The 15,678-nt window shown below is 41.8% G+C and overlaps 11 protein-coding genes across 11 annotated transcripts; 4 read left to right on the top strand and 7 right to left on the bottom strand.

Moving 5' to 3' along the window:
* Nucleotides 1–258: 258 nt before the first annotated feature.
* SJAG_02475 (ribosome biogenesis protein Rrp14-N) lies at nt 259–797 on the bottom strand (the record flags this gene model as incomplete). The annotated part of the gene is made up of 3 exons (XM_002173645.1): nt 259–609; nt 657–740; nt 783–797. 3 exons carry the CDS (start codon nt 795–797, stop codon nt 259–261), a joined length of 450 nt encoding a protein of 149 aa, XP_002173681.1.
* On the top strand, nt 798–1,750 carry SJAG_02474 (BolA domain-containing protein). Its single transcript, XM_002173644.2, has 3 exons — nt 798–926; nt 969–1,118; nt 1,310–1,750. The coding sequence occupies exons 1-3, from the start codon at nt 867–869 to the stop codon at nt 1,367–1,369; spliced, it is 270 nt and encodes an 89-aa protein (XP_002173680.2). The 5' UTR covers nt 798–866; the 3' UTR covers nt 1,370–1,750.
* Nucleotides 1,690–2,249, top strand: SJAG_05268 (hypothetical protein). The gene is made up of 3 exons (XM_002173643.2): nt 1,690–1,909; nt 1,946–2,011; nt 2,063–2,249. The coding sequence occupies exons 1-3, from the start codon at nt 1,901–1,903 to the stop codon at nt 2,144–2,146; spliced, it is 159 nt and encodes a 52-aa protein (XP_002173679.1). The 5' UTR covers nt 1,690–1,900; the 3' UTR covers nt 2,147–2,249.
* SJAG_02473 (iron ion transporter) lies at nt 2,181–4,346 on the bottom strand. Its single transcript, XM_002173642.2, has one exon. It carries the CDS (start codon nt 3,342–3,344, stop codon nt 2,442–2,444), a length of 903 nt encoding a protein of 300 aa, XP_002173678.1. The 5' UTR covers nt 3,345–4,346; the 3' UTR covers nt 2,181–2,441.
* Nucleotides 4,347–5,018: 672 nt separating this feature from the next.
* Nucleotides 5,019–7,425, top strand: SJAG_02472 (transcription factor Prr1; the record flags this gene model as incomplete). The annotated part of the gene is made up of 7 exons (XM_002173641.2): nt 5,019–5,048; nt 5,111–5,200; nt 5,408–5,491; nt 5,738–5,817; nt 5,860–5,917; nt 5,969–6,031; nt 6,091–7,425. 7 exons carry the CDS (start codon nt 5,019–5,021, stop codon nt 7,423–7,425), a joined length of 1,740 nt encoding a protein of 579 aa, XP_002173677.2.
* Nucleotides 7,426–7,657: 232 nt separating this feature from the next.
* Nucleotides 7,658–10,184, bottom strand: SJAG_02471 (translation initiation factor eIF2B epsilon subunit). Its single transcript, XM_002173640.2, has 4 exons — nt 9,991–10,184; nt 9,893–9,954; nt 9,727–9,851; nt 7,658–9,674 (listed from the first exon to the last, which is right to left on the bottom strand). Exons 1-4 carry the CDS (start codon nt 10,049–10,051, stop codon nt 7,880–7,882), a joined length of 2,043 nt encoding a protein of 680 aa, XP_002173676.1. The 5' UTR covers nt 10,052–10,184; the 3' UTR covers nt 7,658–7,879.
* A 94-nt stretch (nt 10,185–10,278) lies between these two features.
* Nucleotides 10,279–11,401, bottom strand: SJAG_02470 (TLDc domain-containing protein 1). Its single transcript, XM_002173639.2, has 2 exons — nt 10,845–11,401; nt 10,279–10,719 (listed from the first exon to the last, which is right to left on the bottom strand). Exons 1-2 carry the CDS (start codon nt 11,270–11,272, stop codon nt 10,569–10,571), a joined length of 579 nt encoding a protein of 192 aa, XP_002173675.1. The 5' UTR covers nt 11,273–11,401; the 3' UTR covers nt 10,279–10,568.
* Nucleotides 11,402–11,568: 167 nt separating this feature from the next.
* On the bottom strand, nt 11,569–12,060 carry SJAG_05267 (hypothetical protein; the record flags this gene model as incomplete). The annotated part of the gene is made up of 1 exon (XM_002173638.1): nt 11,569–12,060. One exon carries the CDS (start codon nt 12,058–12,060, stop codon nt 11,569–11,571), a length of 492 nt encoding a protein of 163 aa, XP_002173674.1.
* Nucleotides 12,061–12,066: 6 nt separating this feature from the next.
* Nucleotides 12,067–12,564, bottom strand: SJAG_05266 (DASH complex subunit Spc34; the record flags this gene model as incomplete). Its single annotated transcript, XM_002173637.1, has 1 exon — nt 12,067–12,564. The coding sequence occupies one exon, from the start codon at nt 12,562–12,564 to the stop codon at nt 12,067–12,069; it is 498 nt and encodes a 165-aa protein (XP_002173673.1).
* A 197-nt stretch (nt 12,565–12,761) lies between these two features.
* On the bottom strand, nt 12,762–13,315 carry SJAG_02469 (U6 snRNP-associated protein core protein). The gene is made up of 3 exons (XM_002173636.2): nt 13,198–13,315; nt 13,032–13,133; nt 12,762–12,973 (listed from the first exon to the last, which is right to left on the bottom strand). The coding sequence occupies exons 1-3, from the start codon at nt 13,255–13,257 to the stop codon at nt 12,845–12,847; spliced, it is 291 nt and encodes a 96-aa protein (XP_002173672.1). The 5' UTR covers nt 13,258–13,315; the 3' UTR covers nt 12,762–12,844.
* A 287-nt stretch (nt 13,316–13,602) lies between these two features.
* On the top strand, nt 13,603–15,603 carry SJAG_02468 (AGC/PDK1 protein kinase Ksg1; the record flags this gene model as incomplete). Its single annotated transcript, XM_002173635.1, has 3 exons — nt 13,603–13,633; nt 13,779–14,344; nt 14,404–15,603. The coding sequence occupies 3 exons, from the start codon at nt 13,603–13,605 to the stop codon at nt 15,601–15,603; spliced, it is 1,797 nt and encodes a 598-aa protein (XP_002173671.1).
* Between the last annotated feature and the right edge of the window lie 75 nt (nt 15,604–15,678).

Below are 15,678 nucleotides of genomic sequence, written 5' to 3'. Positions count from 1 at the left end.
ACAAAACAACTGTTAATGAGATTCGTAGTAAGAGTAACAACGCGTATATTCGTGACCAGAGAGGACCAACATTTCAAAAAGAGTTATTGAGATGCACCGTCCTTTTATAGAGCAGTCGCAGCAATGAAATGAAGGAAATTTCACTTTGTATCGGTATTTGCGCTCCAGATATTCGTGAAACAGAGAGTATTTGATAGAATCTCGTGCTTGTTTCTTCTTGCTTCAAGGCAGAACTCCCGTACCAGCCAGTTTGATTCCTCAAAACCCACGAGAAGCCTTCTTTTGTTTCTTTTTATTCTTTGCGGGAGATTTTTGATCCCTAGTACTAGGGTTTCTCTTGCTTGCAAATTTTGAAGGGCCTTCTGCTCTGCGTTGTTCACGCAACGTTTGAATTTTTGAAGCTAGCTTCTCGCGAAGTTGCAGAATGGACTCATTGCCTCCATTCTCGGAACTGATATTTTCAGCATCCTTTTCGGCAGAGGATGTATCTAGCTCCATAGGAGTAGACGCTCCCGAGTTTGTTTCGTCAGCAAGACCGTCCATACTAAACTTCTTCATTCTACGCTCCTTTTGCTCCTTTTTTGTTCCTTTCTTTTGTTTCCACTGGTTCTAGTAACAGTTAGTACTGATGCTCCGTTTCAACAAATATCACTTACAGAAGTTTCTTCATTGCTGTACAATTTCGCGGGAATAAAACTCAGTAATTCCTCAAACTTGGCATTCCATTGTTGGATGCGTTCCTATTACGTTAGTAAGATTTGCTAATTCAACAATCCTCGTACTTGAGCTTCAGTCATTTTTGCAAATGTTGGTAGCAGTAAAGGAAAAAAATCCACGCACTACGGTTAAGATACCTTTTTGCTAAAATGGTGAACTCTGAGCAGATAGAACAGGCAATTCGGGCATCCTTAGAGCCAGTACATGTTGTACGTCTTAGATTTTTGAAGTATTTCGCTGACACTCTGAAGGAAATTAATGATTTGTCGGGAGGATGCGGCCAAAACTTTGATGTGTTAATCGTGTCTCAATTGTTTAAGGGAAAGACTACTCTTGCTCGTCATCGTTTGGTGAACAGCAAATTGAAGGATATTTTGAAGGATATCCATGCTTTCACTCAGGTAGGTTGTAGCAATAGCTGGTCGCCATAAGCACTGAGCAAGCGAAACGGTTTAGACTCTTATTTTGCCTTGTCTTTGTTCATTGTCTGTTTTTGGTACTCCTACTAAGGCGCTGTGTTGAATCATCAAACAATGCGATTCCTTTGTGAATGTGAAAAAGAAAAAAGACTAATTACTAATATGTATAACAGAAATCTTTGACACCAGAGGAATGGGAAGCTCGTAGTGCTGCTAAAAATGGCACCGCGTAGTTTTATAATGCATTTTTTTGATTTGAATCCAGAAATAAAGTGAACTAAATCGTGAAGAGAATTGAGAGAAAATGAATGAACAAGGCGAATTATATCTGCGTTAACCAAATTTCATGATCATTGACAAATTTAAACTTTGACTGGAATTACTATCAAAAGTTCAGCGAATCTCGTTAACGCAAGAAACCAAATGATTTTGAGCTGGCCAACTGTAAATAGATTACAAACTTGTTCAACAAAATTTGAAGCTGATACAAGAATAAATAGCATTACTCAACTTCATCTTTTTATCAAGTAATACAAACTTTTTAAACTAAACAATGAGAAGAGGTTTTGCTTTTCAGATAAACACAGCTTCTATTTATTTTACATTTTCTAGAAATTAGCAAAGTAAGCTGGATTGATCCCATAATAAGCACTCTAATATATTACAACTGCTCCGTCAATTTCACAGAAAAACAAATTCCTCTCCTTTACCCCATTTTCTCATTCTTGGGCGGGAGCTTTCTTCTTATCAGTTGAACTAATAAAATGCTTCCTGTATGATGTTTATAACAATAAATGCTAATCTATTAGAACTTGCGACGAATTTTCATGCTCTTTCGAAGTGAGGAGGAAGAGCGGGCATACTCAAGAAGAGCGGTTCGTACTTGTGCATTTTTCTAACGTGCTCTTAACTAATTATGTTCTAAGTTCTACAACTTCATTGGTTTCATATGCAGCGGTATTGTTTTTAGCTGGATGATTCGCAAACAACGTCAATTACCGGCTCCTTGAACAAATTCTATATGAATTCACAGCACACGAACAATACACTACCCAGTCAATAGCTCTACTGTATGTTTGTATGAGAGAATATATAAAATTATTGAAGTGGAACAAATCTAAAACAGCTTAGTAGCAAAACCTAAAGAACCCAAATTAACATCATCAACAACATTGCAGCAGAACATCCAAACTGCTTTTTTTTTGTTCTTATGAATAAACAATGCGTATCCTTTTTTTTTTTTAAACACTGGAATGTGTTTACAAAACGAATGAAAGAATGAAATAAAAAAAAAAAATACTTAACTCAGTAATCCCTTGGCGATAACCGTTTGTAGACTTCTTTACCAAACTCATATGACGCCCAAGAGACAGCTGTTGCAGGCATGGAAACGATGACTCGCGGACGTATGCCCTTGAAAAAGGCACGGAAGCCGCCCAACCTGTGAATGATTGCAATTGCCTCTTTTAAGCCGCGACATGACCGAACCTCAGCAACGGAAGACGAACCGCGAGTTTGAAGCAATGTTTTCACAACGTCCAGGGGCGTAGTAATCGCAGCTGCTAACGCACCCGAGACACCACCCGATACAATGTGTGACCATGGAGCATACACGCCCGTTGGATTAACGATGCCCATGCAGTAATCGTATGCTGCAACTTGGGCGGCAGTGAAAGGTATAGACATGGCGATAGAGGTCGGATATGAGATGAAGAACGCGCCAATGCCTTCGTTTTTGTACACAGAACTTGCGCAATGGAACACAGAGCGATACCGGTGATTTGGCAACTGCATGCGTTGCTTAATCATGTCGAAAGGTGTAAGAAAAGCATCACTAATTGTAATAGCACTGCCGCCAGCGAATGCCGTTGCTAATGGTCGATCACTAGAGCCATTTACGTGCGACTTTACAAACTCGAATACCGAGAAATAGATAGCATGTGCAGGTCCTGCACCCATAACAACGCTTGTGACGCCCCTCCATAAAGAAGTAAAACCTTCAGCCGAGGAAATTTTGGCAACAGAACCAAACACGCTGCCGCTAACACCACGGCCAGTGGAGTTCAGCAGCTGCATCCGTGTTTTGATTGCGTCCACCGGGTACATAACGGTGTGTTCACAAATTCCGGCGAATGCACCGGCCAACAGATGCGCGTAAGTAGGAGAACTTACAGGCATTCCTTCGTAGTCGTAATCCAAATCTTCCATGGTAATGTGAAGAACTGAAAATGAAAACGGAGACTAGGAAAGTTATTATAATGAAAACGGGTGTTGTAAAAAGGTGTTCCAATGACAAACGAAATCGCTTGAATACTGCTTAGGAACAAAAACTTCTGCACACCGTGCTGAAAAGAGACGAACGAATCCGAAAAGGAGAGAAAGTAAATGTGTATGAACGAATAGAGCAATAATAGATATCTTGCATCTAAAAGGATTAGAGGGGACTGTACGATGCCGAGACCTTGGTAATTTGAGTAACTAAACCAAGAGATGGACGTATAAAAACAGAAAAACAAAGGACTCCTGGTGACTGTATGGTACTAAGTAAACCTCAAGAGCGAACTTCCTTTCCTAAGCGACTGTAACCAATTTTTTCTTTCTAGTGACCGCAAAAAACAAACCACGAAATAGTCCAAAATACTGCTAATTGCCTTCTATAGGACGTAATTTCTTCGTTTCAATGAAAGAGAATCAGAAACTAAATGAGAAGAAAATAAGAAAGAAAGAAAGAAGAAAAAAAATAAAAAGAAAACGACAACAGAATAAAAGAGAGAAAGGGAAAGAAAACACAGTTGTAAACGAAGACAAATACGAATTTCAAAGAAATACAAACACTGACGATCCGAGATCTAAGACAGCACTTGTTGTGCGTGGTTATTAGATAGAGGAACAAAGAGTAGATTTGTGTCCACACAAAAAGAAACAAAAAAGCACACGGTGGTAATCAGAGTCTTTCAAGTGCACTTTAAAGAAGAATGGACGAACTGTGTGACCGTTTTGCAAGCGAAAAGCAGCGATAGAAGGCGGCGGGAGGATGTGTTGGCGTTAATATTTGGTTCGCTAGCTACTGCAGCCCATTGCCCATTATATACGAATAAGAAGTCGCAAAACCCCAACATGCAAAACTGGCAATCATTTCTCGGTAAGATTGCATCCGATTATTTCCTTTAAGCTAACAAACTGCCACTCAATTCTGTACTGTAATCACGAGCCAATCGCTCAATGCAATCCTGTTTCTCCGTCTCCTTAGAATAAAGTGGACTATCAGATTGCATCTGATAAGATACTGGGGCGAATGTAAGCGAATTTTAATTTTTGAAACAATCGCCATCTGATAAGATATTTTCTAGTATCCGCAGGAAATTAACGTTTATCAGATGAAACCAAGATAGAGACAAAATCAGCTGCTCAGCCGGATTGGCTTGCTGCTGCGGCTTAAAGACCTATCCGCTTTCTAACCCAATCACCCAACTTCCCCGCTTAGATAACCGATACTTCGGACCTCACTCGGTGTAATACCGAAAGGAAAGTTATCGTGCACGTGTAACGCTATGCATGATTAGGTTTATTTAAAGTTTGATTAAGCTCATTTAACGTATGCACGTTTTTGTGCAAATCATTACAAGCGACATACGTTCTAGTCAACACTCAGTGGATCGAGAATCCCTCGTTTAACAGCAGCAAACTTCTTAACTGAAATAACAACGGCTTGTCACGCTGATCAACGATCTGCACCTTGCCTTTAACGATCATATTCGTTGCCGCTGCTATTGACCGACTAACCACTTTCGTTCGATCAGGATTCACCACAACCACTACAAAAAATCAACGACTTGGCAAGCCAAGTAGACGGGTCATTTCAGACCATAAATGGTGTAGATCATGCCCAATTCTTCCGGCTCCTCGGATTTTGTACGTTTGCGAACGTGTTCGATTTTTCATTCGGACGATGTGGCTAATGAATCGAATTTTAGGTGCGAAAGCTCTTCAACATGCTTGAAGACCCAGAATATAAACATATTCTGAGGTGGAGCGATACTGGAGATTCGTTTATCGTGGTTGATGTAAGTTCTTCCGTTTATCTTGGATATGCGACTTGAAGACCCTGAAGATAGAGGGGTACAGTATGTGGTAAAAACAGGAATTGGTTCTTCAGAGTGATGAAATGGATGTCAGGCACAATGATGAGTGAATTTCGAGGATGAGGTGTATGATAAGGGTTCTTCTCGAGGGTTGATTTCGTCTAAAGGTGCTCTTATTTTTAACGTCAGGATATGATGGCATTTTGTTACGTGCCTGACAACTTACAAGCTCAAGATTATTGGTATCGTGTTCAGTCAGTTGCCATTGGTAGCGTTCGTACTTGTACAGTTCTGTTTCGGTTCCCTTATATTTCATGCGTTGTAAGCATTCTCCGCCAATGTTCCTGTTATTATTCCGTGTTTCTATTAATCATCTTGTTGCCCTCGCTCTCTGACTGCCTGCCTGTCTGTTTGTGTTCATCCCTCTTCTACTCGGTTCCCATTCCCCGCTCTTCGCTTCTACTGCTTTCTCCTCGATTGTCTTCTGACCCATTCTATTCTTAACTAACTCTCCTTTAGCTCAACGAGTTCACGAAAACAGTGTTACCACGCCACTTTAAGCATTGTAATTTTGCGAGCTTTGTTCGTCAACTCAACAAGTAAGTCTTGGTCCTTTTTCAACGCCTACTAATATGTTTCAGGTACGACTTTCATAAAGTCCGTCATGACGATGGCGCTCCGAGTATTTATGGAGAAGGAGTAAGTGTAAATCGAACGAAGCTACGGGAACGCACCAGCTAACTGAGCCAGGCTTGGGAATTCCGGCATGATGATTTTCAGTTACATCACAAGGATTTGCTTGATAACATCAAGGTATGTATATTTATAAAGTGTGTGTATTGCTTCTCTCCATTTACTAACACTGCTAATAGCGAAAAGCCCCAACCTCCAAACGAAACACGAACAATGACAATACTGCAACTGTTTTGGAGAGTTTACGGCACCAAGTAGAATCTATCACGGAGTCACAAAAAGTGCTGGATCGCAATTTGTGTTACTTTACATCAAACTACCAAAATGTGCTGCGTCGTATGTTGGACATGAGACGCAACATGGAGACTCGTGACGCTTTTCTGCGCAACGTAATCTCCTACTTGTACAACCTTGAAAGCTCTACTCCTTCTCAACAGAGTCCTTCATCCATGTTTGTTCCCTCTCAGCCCTTGCGAGACTTGATGAACTCTTATAAAATACTTATGAATGAAAGACATGAGGAGCATGCTACTACTCCTTTAAGCGCATCGTCACTGAATGAACTACAGCAACAAGATGCAACAACTGTGGATGTGAAAATGCATCGGCAACCAGCTTCTTCCGTTTACTCACCAACCGCGGCCACTGAGTTTGACGTTAATGCAACTCAAGCTACTAGCTCTTTGTCCATGCTCATGTCAAATACATCCACATCAAGCATTGCTGGCTTGCGCAACTCTGCAAGTAGCGCCTCTATTGTTTCTGCCGCTCAGCAACAACAACCTCAAGCCCCTATTCCGCGTCCCGCGTTCGTAAACAGTTTCCCCCATGTAAACAATCACCAAACAGCCGCTTACATGCATCTCGAGTCGGAATCCGCTCAGCCATTCTCCCATCCATCCACCGACTCGCTTACAGGAAACGGACTCATTACCAGTCCTCAACCACAGGTGCCCATCACCGGTTTGTGGACGCGTCGTCCCCATATCCTTGTCGTCGAAGACGATGAGTTGTCTAGAACGCTTGTGGTTAAATTTCTAACAGAGTTCGAATGTCAAGTTGACTTTTCTGTTGATGGCATTTCTGCGGTTAACAAGGCAAACTCGGTTTCGTACGATTTGATTTTAATTGATTTGGTTCTACCAAATTTAGATGGCCTCTCAGTAACCTGTTTAATACGCCAGTATGACATGAACACTCCTATTGTCGCGATGACTTCTAATATTTCAATGGACGATGCTATGGTCTCATTCAATCAGGGAGTAAATGACTTGTTGCTAAAACCATTTACGAAATCTGGATTGATGCGAATTCTTAAAAAACAGCTCTCTGGCTTATTCCGATCGCCCAACAATGTTGTTGATTCAGGTATGCCTTCGTCTAATGCCGTACCGAAGCCTAAACAAGGAGTTTCGTTTTCCTTCGAAGGTGATTCGCCTGTATATACGCGTCAAGCCGTTGAAGACAATTCTATACAAGCAGAAATTCCTCAGCATCAACAACGTCCTTTGTGAGAAATCTGCTTCCCGTCATTTGGTCGCTGACAGCTTTTTGAAAAAAAAAATATCGGCATTTGGTACCGTTTGTTCCGGTCTACAACAATGCCCGTATCGCAAGTACTGATATATATGTATATTTGTGCATTTAAGCAACGCTACACTCACTATTTATTGATTAGAGTCAGTTTTAGATAGGCATATCGAGTTGGGACTCAATCATAACTGCTAAGAATAAAATGGTCTTTACAAGCGAATGAATAAAACTGTTCGGCAATTTGATTAACGTGTGAAATCCTACACAAAGAACGATTCAATTGTTTAACTGGTTTCACTAGAAAGAATTTTCTACACCAATGTAATTGAATAATTCCAGCAGACGGCGCAAACATTTTATTTTACCGAAAATGAACTGTAATCTATAAACTTTTTTTGTCCCCGATGAAATGAAGATTCCAGCTCAAGGGTCACTTTAGGCTTCTTCTTCTTCTTCACTACTGCTTTCACTTTCGGCAGTATCAAGCCATTCCATAAATTGTTGACCAGAGCCATTGTAAAGCGAAGCATTTTCACCGGCACTGGCGCGAGGATCATCATACCATTGATGGAAACCGTCTTCATCGACCACCTCTTCATTATAAAAGTATGTGAGAATAAGAGGGAAGTAACGAGAGGCGTTGAAGCGCACACAATATCTTTGTAAAGACAACATAACGTCAACCTGGTCATCTTGATTAAACGTTAACCGTGCAAGCAGGGGCGACCACCGTGACATAACTTTGTTCACAGCATCACGAATAGGAGAACCCAGTGCAATCATGTACTTAAGAAGTGCCATAACAATGGCGCTTCTAACTTCGTGATAATTCGCGTTCATAGCCATTCTGAGGGTGTTTAGTTCTAAAACAGCAATATCAACTTCATGATTTTCTTCGAAAGCACGTTCAAGACTTTGTTGAGCCTCTTTGTTAAAGTCCCCTTCGTCAAAGTCCTCTGAATTCATAGTCGTAACAGAATCACGGCGAGCTGAAAAGGCGTTGGGGAAGTCCATATCATCCTCGCTTGAAGACGAGTAGTCCGAATCAGAGGATGACTCAATGTCAACTGCACTGAATTTTTGAACCAGGCCAGAAGCCTCCATCAACTCTTCCTCATCTGAGTCTTCTTCAGCGCAGTACTCCAAACCATGACCGCCTTCACCGACAAGTTCAGGGTCATCGGGTATTCCTTGTGAATGTGATTCGTGAATCGTCAGACGCATATCACCGGGAATAACAACATTGTTGCCAACAACGACACCTGATGCAATAACTGCACCTTCTTCAATCGTACAGTTGTTACCAATGGTAACACCATCAGCAATGATGGCTTTCTGAATAGTACAGTTGTCTCCAACTGAAACGTTTTCCCACAAAAATGTATCTTCAAGCTTACAGTTAGATCCGATGGTACAATTTCTTCCAATAACTGTATCAGATACGACAGTGGCATCGCCAATAGTAGTGTATGCACCAATTAAACACTTTGAACGAACAACACACGAGCGAGCAAGTACAACATTTTCTTCCTTGTAAATCTGAGAGCGTTGGTAGCTGAAAGTTTGGCCCAAAAGGTTGCTGTCGGGTACGAGGGGATAAGTCCACCGAGCTATTACATCTTTGCTAATAGCATCGTACGTCTGTAAACTACGCACACGAGCAGCGTAGTGATCTTTAGCTACATAGCAATGGATTTTTTTGCCAAGCAAGTCTGAAGTCAGAACACCGTAAACAAAATCTTTACGAATGTCTTGATAATCAAAGTTTTCGGTGAAAAGCGCAGGAACATCGTTGGAGCAGATGTCAATCTGGCAGTCAATGAGGTCATTCCGAATTTCAAGCTCTTCATGTTCACTAAGGATTTGAGGATCGAGAGAAATAGCTTTCTTTCCCTGTTCATTTGCTTCGTAATGAACACATTGCTGTGTTTTTTTGTCAATCACAAACACGGACGACTCGCTTTGAGCACGAGTACGATGGTAAGGACTCGCTTCACGAACAACCATTGTCATGATTGAATTTTTGTCAACCTCTCTCCTTGCTCTGTGCTTTGCAAGAACGTCAGCAAGGGGAACGTTTGACACGACATCACCAGAAACAAGAATAAAGTCAGACGTGATGAGTTGCTTGGCGTCCAGTTCTCGCAAGGCGTCACCAACTGAAAGTGATTCTCGTGACACAATGGTATAGACCTTGAATGGAGAAGCAGAGGTGTTCCATTTAGAGTTCCTTTAATACGTTAGAAGAAGAATGAAAGAGCTTGAGAGGGAGACTTTCATACGCAATATAATCACGGACTTGATCGGCGTGTGCACAACAGAAAACGTAAACCTCTTGGACACCGGCAAGTGCCAGAAATTCAAATGTGTATTCAATGAGAGGGGTATTCATAAGCGGCAAGAGGCACTACAACGTTAGCAGTTGCCCTCAAAAAGCGATTTTCGTACTCTTGGCTTATCCAAAGTTAAAGGTCGAAACCGATAGTTATAAGAGTCGGACAAAACAATTGCTAATTGTTAACGTAAAACTGAATATTGCAACGCACCTTGTAGCGCATGCTCTGGCTTCTCGAGCTTTGCATTGAGGCCTTTTGTTGAAGGTGCCATTTTCCAACGTGAGTGGTAAAGGGCAGAACAGAAAACACAAACGTTTAGCGACACAAGATGCGAATTAAGAGAGAATTTAGCAGAAGAAGAAGAGAGTGGTTTGGAGGGAAGAGAGGGACATAAAACTCGCGTGTGAGTAGCTTTCTTGAGTTTCTGTTGTGAAGGTTGACTACAGAGTAAAGAATCAGAAAAAAATAACTACTACAGAAAGATCACCGAGACCCCAAGACCAAACCATTACGGGAGTCTCAGTTCTATAATAAACCGTTACACGAGGCAGAGTAGGTTGCTTTAAACGATATACAAGACTAAGAAAAGTTGGTTTATAGGAAGGCAAGAGAGGATACACAATGAATTATTGAGAGGGCAAATAGGAAGGGGAACGTAATTGCTAGCAGAGCGAAACATTAAACAGGACATTGCTGTAGCTAAACAAATAGATCATTTCAAAAGAAGAGAGCATCATTTCGTAACATCTCAAGTGGACTTGTTTGGCATATTGCGCCAAGACCATGTATTAGTATAACTTGTAAAGTTCAACATCAATGACTGGAATTCGACTTCCGTCTTCATATGCAGGACTCAAGGGTGCATTTCCAAAAGCAGGTGTAAAGCTGGAAGTAGCATACTCTAGGGATGCATTCAGCCAAAGACTGAACTTGCCGTTTCTACAACAAGGTTAGCACATGAATTCAAAACGGTTTCAAAGACTACGAGTATAGCGCAAAGAAGAGTTTACAAAACTCAAGACTCAAGTCTGTTACACTTCAGCCGCTAATGTCGCTAAACTTACCCTCCTCCAAAGCCAAGGAATTCTTTGGTGCAGTATAAAACGAACTGATCTTGTCCACAATGAGGAAATGCTGTGAACTTATCTTTTGACTTCGTCCAAAGAAAGCATTCTTCGGTGTCGTAGTAGTGAGGTTTCTGTCTCAAGTAACTCGTGAAGAAGCTTCCAAAAAGATTTCCAGCATCATCTTTGACGAGTAGAACAAACGCTGGAGGATATTTTGGAGCATGTGAAGTTGGTTCAGTTGCTCGACACATGGTATTTAACGAAGCACCATCATGGTACAACGAATACACTCTTTTCCACACTTCTGCAGCAGCATATCTTGTAGGCAAGAACTCTCGAATCGAACAAGCAAGCTCCTTCGTAAGGTGTCCATTCTCAGCTTGTATATTGAGCGTGGAGTGGAATAGATCAACTGGTGCTGACATTGTGGTAATTGACGATTTTCAATAACAAAAACTTATTAGATGTGTAAAGGAGAAAGCAGAGAGTGGTAAGTACAATTTAAGTCACAAGTTTATATCGAGAATCGTTAAAAATTCAACTGCGGGATTTTTTGGTGGTATCGGTGTTGAAAGAGGGGAAGTGAGGGCAGTCGGGCAGTAACAAGGGGAGCAGGTAGGCGGCAATGGAGGAGACGTTAGAGGAGGCGGTAAAGAGGGCTAAGCAATATGGATGTTGCTGGTCAATTCGGCGGGACCATGAGGATGGAATTGAGTACGGGTCATTGGGACTGTTTCGTTGAATAGAAACGATTGTCTTCCTTCCGTGATTGATCCTTCCGTATTCTCTCCTCCATTTCTTCATGCTCCCTTCGAGCACATGTAAATGCCTCCCGTATACTCAATTCCTGAAATGGTACCTGTAGAATGGCCTCAAGCGCATCTTTTCGTGCTTGTTTATCCTTACGTGTTAAAGAGTCTTCGTAGTTAGAAAGTTCCCTTAAGGCTTGAGAGGCATTTTGCTGCTGTGCTTCAAGGCGAGAATGCTGGTTCGAACGAAGTGTTTTGAGAGCTGTACGAAAGTGCTCAATTTGGTTCACTTTAGATGCCGTTGGCTTTGACGCGAATTGAGAGGAAGTGTCTGTTAAATCCTCATTATCCCATTCAGACAACCACCTTTCTGTCGTAGAAGGATGTTGTTCCACTTCTAGTAAACCATAGTCCAAAGCTGTATTAAAGAATTCTGCCTCAAAGGAATCCATTAACAAGCGCAAAGTAATTTATCCCTCAACTAGTGCTCTTATTTGCTCGATTTCCGTTTCTAATTGCTCGATCTCTTTTGCTTCTCTTTGTAGTATACTGTCCCGAGCAGAGTCCTGTGTGGGGGGACGAGACTCTAAGGCTTCTAAATCGCCTTCTAGTTCTACTGAAAGCTGTTCGAGAGACTCTATAACAGTCACTGATGCGTTGTACTGCTGTACAAGCTGTTGTAAGCGTGCTTGACCGTCGGCCACCGGGAAAATCTCAAGCAACCGTTCAATAACAGCAACGTAGTCTGCTGGGTTCTCACTTTGTAGAGCCAAATCAATTTCCGGGGGCAGCGAAATGATTGGATTAAGCGTTGAAGGTTCAGACTCGTCAGTGTCGCGAATTAAGTCGGTGATTTCTGCCGTATGGAGGATTGCATTCGTAAAACGCGTATCCAGCGGCTCTTCAGGGGTAGAGAGAGAGTTAGAAGTTTTCTCTAAAGACTGGACAAGCTCAGGCAGATGATGCATGTAATTTGGGAGTAAACTGATCGTTTCACGGACAAAACCGTTCGTGAACGCTGTTGCATCAGATATGATAGAAGATAAGCCTATTACAAATAAGGTTTTTATCTAAACGAGTGTGCGTAGAAGTTCAATGGTATAGAAGTATAAGGAGTAATACATAAATGAAAAATATAATAAACGAATGAATACAAAATACAGTTGTTCACTACAGCCACTCTCACACTCTCAATCATAGTCCCCTCTTCTCCCTCGTAACATTTTTCATTAAGAAAGGGAACCTTCCCTACATACGACGACTGTTGGCCAAGTCACGACGACAAGCGTCAGCCAGCAGAATTGTGTCAACATGAGAGCTTGACATGTGAACATAACGAACGACACTTCCACGGATAAATAGATTTTTTACAGCGGCCTTGAAGGTGTTAGCTCATAGGCAACAAAAACGACACACAACACACGCAAAAACATACCAAGTGAGGGTATTTTTGAACATCCGTGACAGAAATATTCTCCAACTTTACATTTAAGAATTGGTCAACAGACTTTAGAACTCCACGGATACACATGTCATTCTATAACGCGAACAACAGTTAGCAATGCAACTTAGAAGCCGAAAAAAAACATTTTTTTACATACCTTAAGCTCTACCGTAACCTCGGTATCTATTAACGTCTTGAAAAACGAGTAAAATAGCATTATTTTCGCGTTTTCAAAAACTGAGAAGGACCAGTGTACAATAGAGGTGTTGCGCTGCGTAGCCGAAAATAACTCGATACGAAAATAAGCGAGTGTTCAAAACATCCTGAATTCGAGCAGAAAGAGCGTAATTAAAAGAACAAATTGCTGTTTCCATCGTTTCTAACGTATAAGGTTTATCTTTTATTGCTTCACCTATTTCATTTACGCTTTTTGGCAGTTGACAAAGAAGTAACGTGTTACTTCAACATACTCTAAGGAGTTGCATCTCATTCGGTTTTAGAGGACAATTTTGTAAAAGTAATTCGTAAGAAGTGCTGCAATATCTTTCAAACGTCTTTTAACATGTCTAAAACACATGGAAGCGGCATCTTCAGTAAGTTTATCCACTTCATTCATTGTTTTGTACGCCGGTCGTAAGCGCTAAACTCACCACCATTTTCTGTGCTTGGGCATGTCTCATTCCTCCTTCCCGGAACCAAAACGTCGAAACATTAGTGGAATGGCCAATTGTGTATCAGGCAACGATGTTTCACTAGACTATGTACACAAAAATGATTTAAAGAAGGAGGATACTGTTACGGCCACTGAGAGTCCCAAAAGTCCAGTACTTGCGAATGACTCGTCGGCTCATACCGTTGAAGTGAATTCCCCTTCAACCCCTCAAGTAATGATATCGCCTGCTGAGACAACAGTTAAAGGGCCCGATTTTGTGCGAACACCTCCTTCTACACATGCGAATCCTGAAACTCCTACAGCTGCAGCCCCTGATCGACCGCAACAGTCCTTGAAGAAAGGTGTTAAAGACTTTAAATTTGGCGAGATTTTGGGTGAAGGATCGTATTCTACCGTAGTAACTGCTACAGACATTGTCACTCATCGGGAATACGCTATTAAAATTGTTGATAAGCGACATGTTATTAAGGAGAACAAAGTTAAATATGTCAACATCGAAAAAGATGCACTACACAGGCTGTCTCATCACCCAGGAATCATTCGGTTATATTTTACGTTCCAAGACGAGTACCGGCTCTATTTTGTCTTAAGCTTGGCTAGCAATGGCGAATTGTCGGACTATATTAGAAAGGTATGCTGCCCCATGCGTGGTAATGTTAACGAGAGTCTCACACTATTTAGTTTCATAAGTTTACAGAGCCTTGTGCGCAGTTTTATGCCGCTCAGCTGCTTGATGTCATCGATTATATCCACGAAAACAATATCATTCACCGGGACTTGAAGCCTGAAAATATATTGCTAGATGAAAACATGCGGATTAAAGTAATTGACTTTGGTTCTGCCAAACTTAATGTCGTAGATACTCCTATCAAAGCCGACAGCGAAGACGGTGCGAGTAAGCCTGATGCTCGAAAGTCTTTTGTGGGAACGGCTGAGTATGTGTCTCCAGAAGTGCTGTTGGACAAGTATGTGTGCCGTGCCTCTGATATCTGGGCTTTTGGCTGTATACTATATCAAATGTTTGTCGGACGTCCACCCTTCCGCGCTGCAAACGAGTATCAGGTATTCCAAAATATTTTACATTTGCGTTATGAGATACCCGATGATGTTCCACCCTCTGCGGCGGAACTTATTCGCGAAATCCTTTTATTGGATCCCAAAGAACGACTTACAATTAATGAGATACGAGAGCATCCATTTTTCGAGGGAGTCACCTTTGGAAAGCCATTGTGGGAAGTGACTCCGCCGAGACTGAAACCATCCCTCTATATCAACTTGCCCAACGATAACCCTGCCCTCGATCCCAGCACCATGCTGAAGCCTTCGGACACTCCTGTTGAGCCCTCTTTTAATCGTGAAAACGCTAGCCCGTTGTCTTTGACGCTTTCCTCTAACTTTGCGTCTATGTCATCTTTGCAACTTGCTGAAAAAAGCCAGAATGCCGCCGAACTTGCGGAGTTCAATAACGAATGGAGCGTTATCTTACAACCGGGCGAGGCTGTCTGTAGAGCGGGTATAGTGAACGTTCTTCCTTTGGCCGGCAGCAGTGAGACGGAAGTTCATCGATTTTTCTCAAAAATATTTCGCAAGCGTCGACGTCGTCTGTTGCTTATCACCACTCTGGGTCGTTGTCTATTTGTGAGTAAAAACAGTGACGGTGAGAAGTCTATCAAAGAGGAAATTCCCATTCAAAGTGTTGGTCTTCGTATAAAACCTGTGCCAAACTCGCCAAATAGATGGACTGTTGAGACGCCTACGAAGACGTGGTCTCTTGCAGACCCGCATTGTTTAGCATCGGACTGGATTGAGTGTCTCACGAATGCGAGTATGATATCTACAGCGCATGCAAATGGTTCTGTTTCGAGTTTCTCCCGGAGTGTGGCTCGTTAAACTTGGAGTTGGTGCATCCTTCTTTACTGCTTTCTGGTCTTATATTCATCTCCATTTTGACGTGAATATGCTTTT

The sequence above is a fragment of the Schizosaccharomyces japonicus genome, assembly GCF_000149845.2.
Source record: "Schizosaccharomyces japonicus yFS275 unplaced genomic scaffold supercont5.1, whole genome shotgun sequence".
Lineage (NCBI taxonomy): Eukaryota > Fungi > Ascomycota > Schizosaccharomycetes > Schizosaccharomycetales > Schizosaccharomycetaceae > Schizosaccharomyces > Schizosaccharomyces japonicus.
The sequence above is the reverse complement of the archived record's forward strand: the minus strand, read 5'-3'. Positions and strand labels throughout refer to the sequence as shown.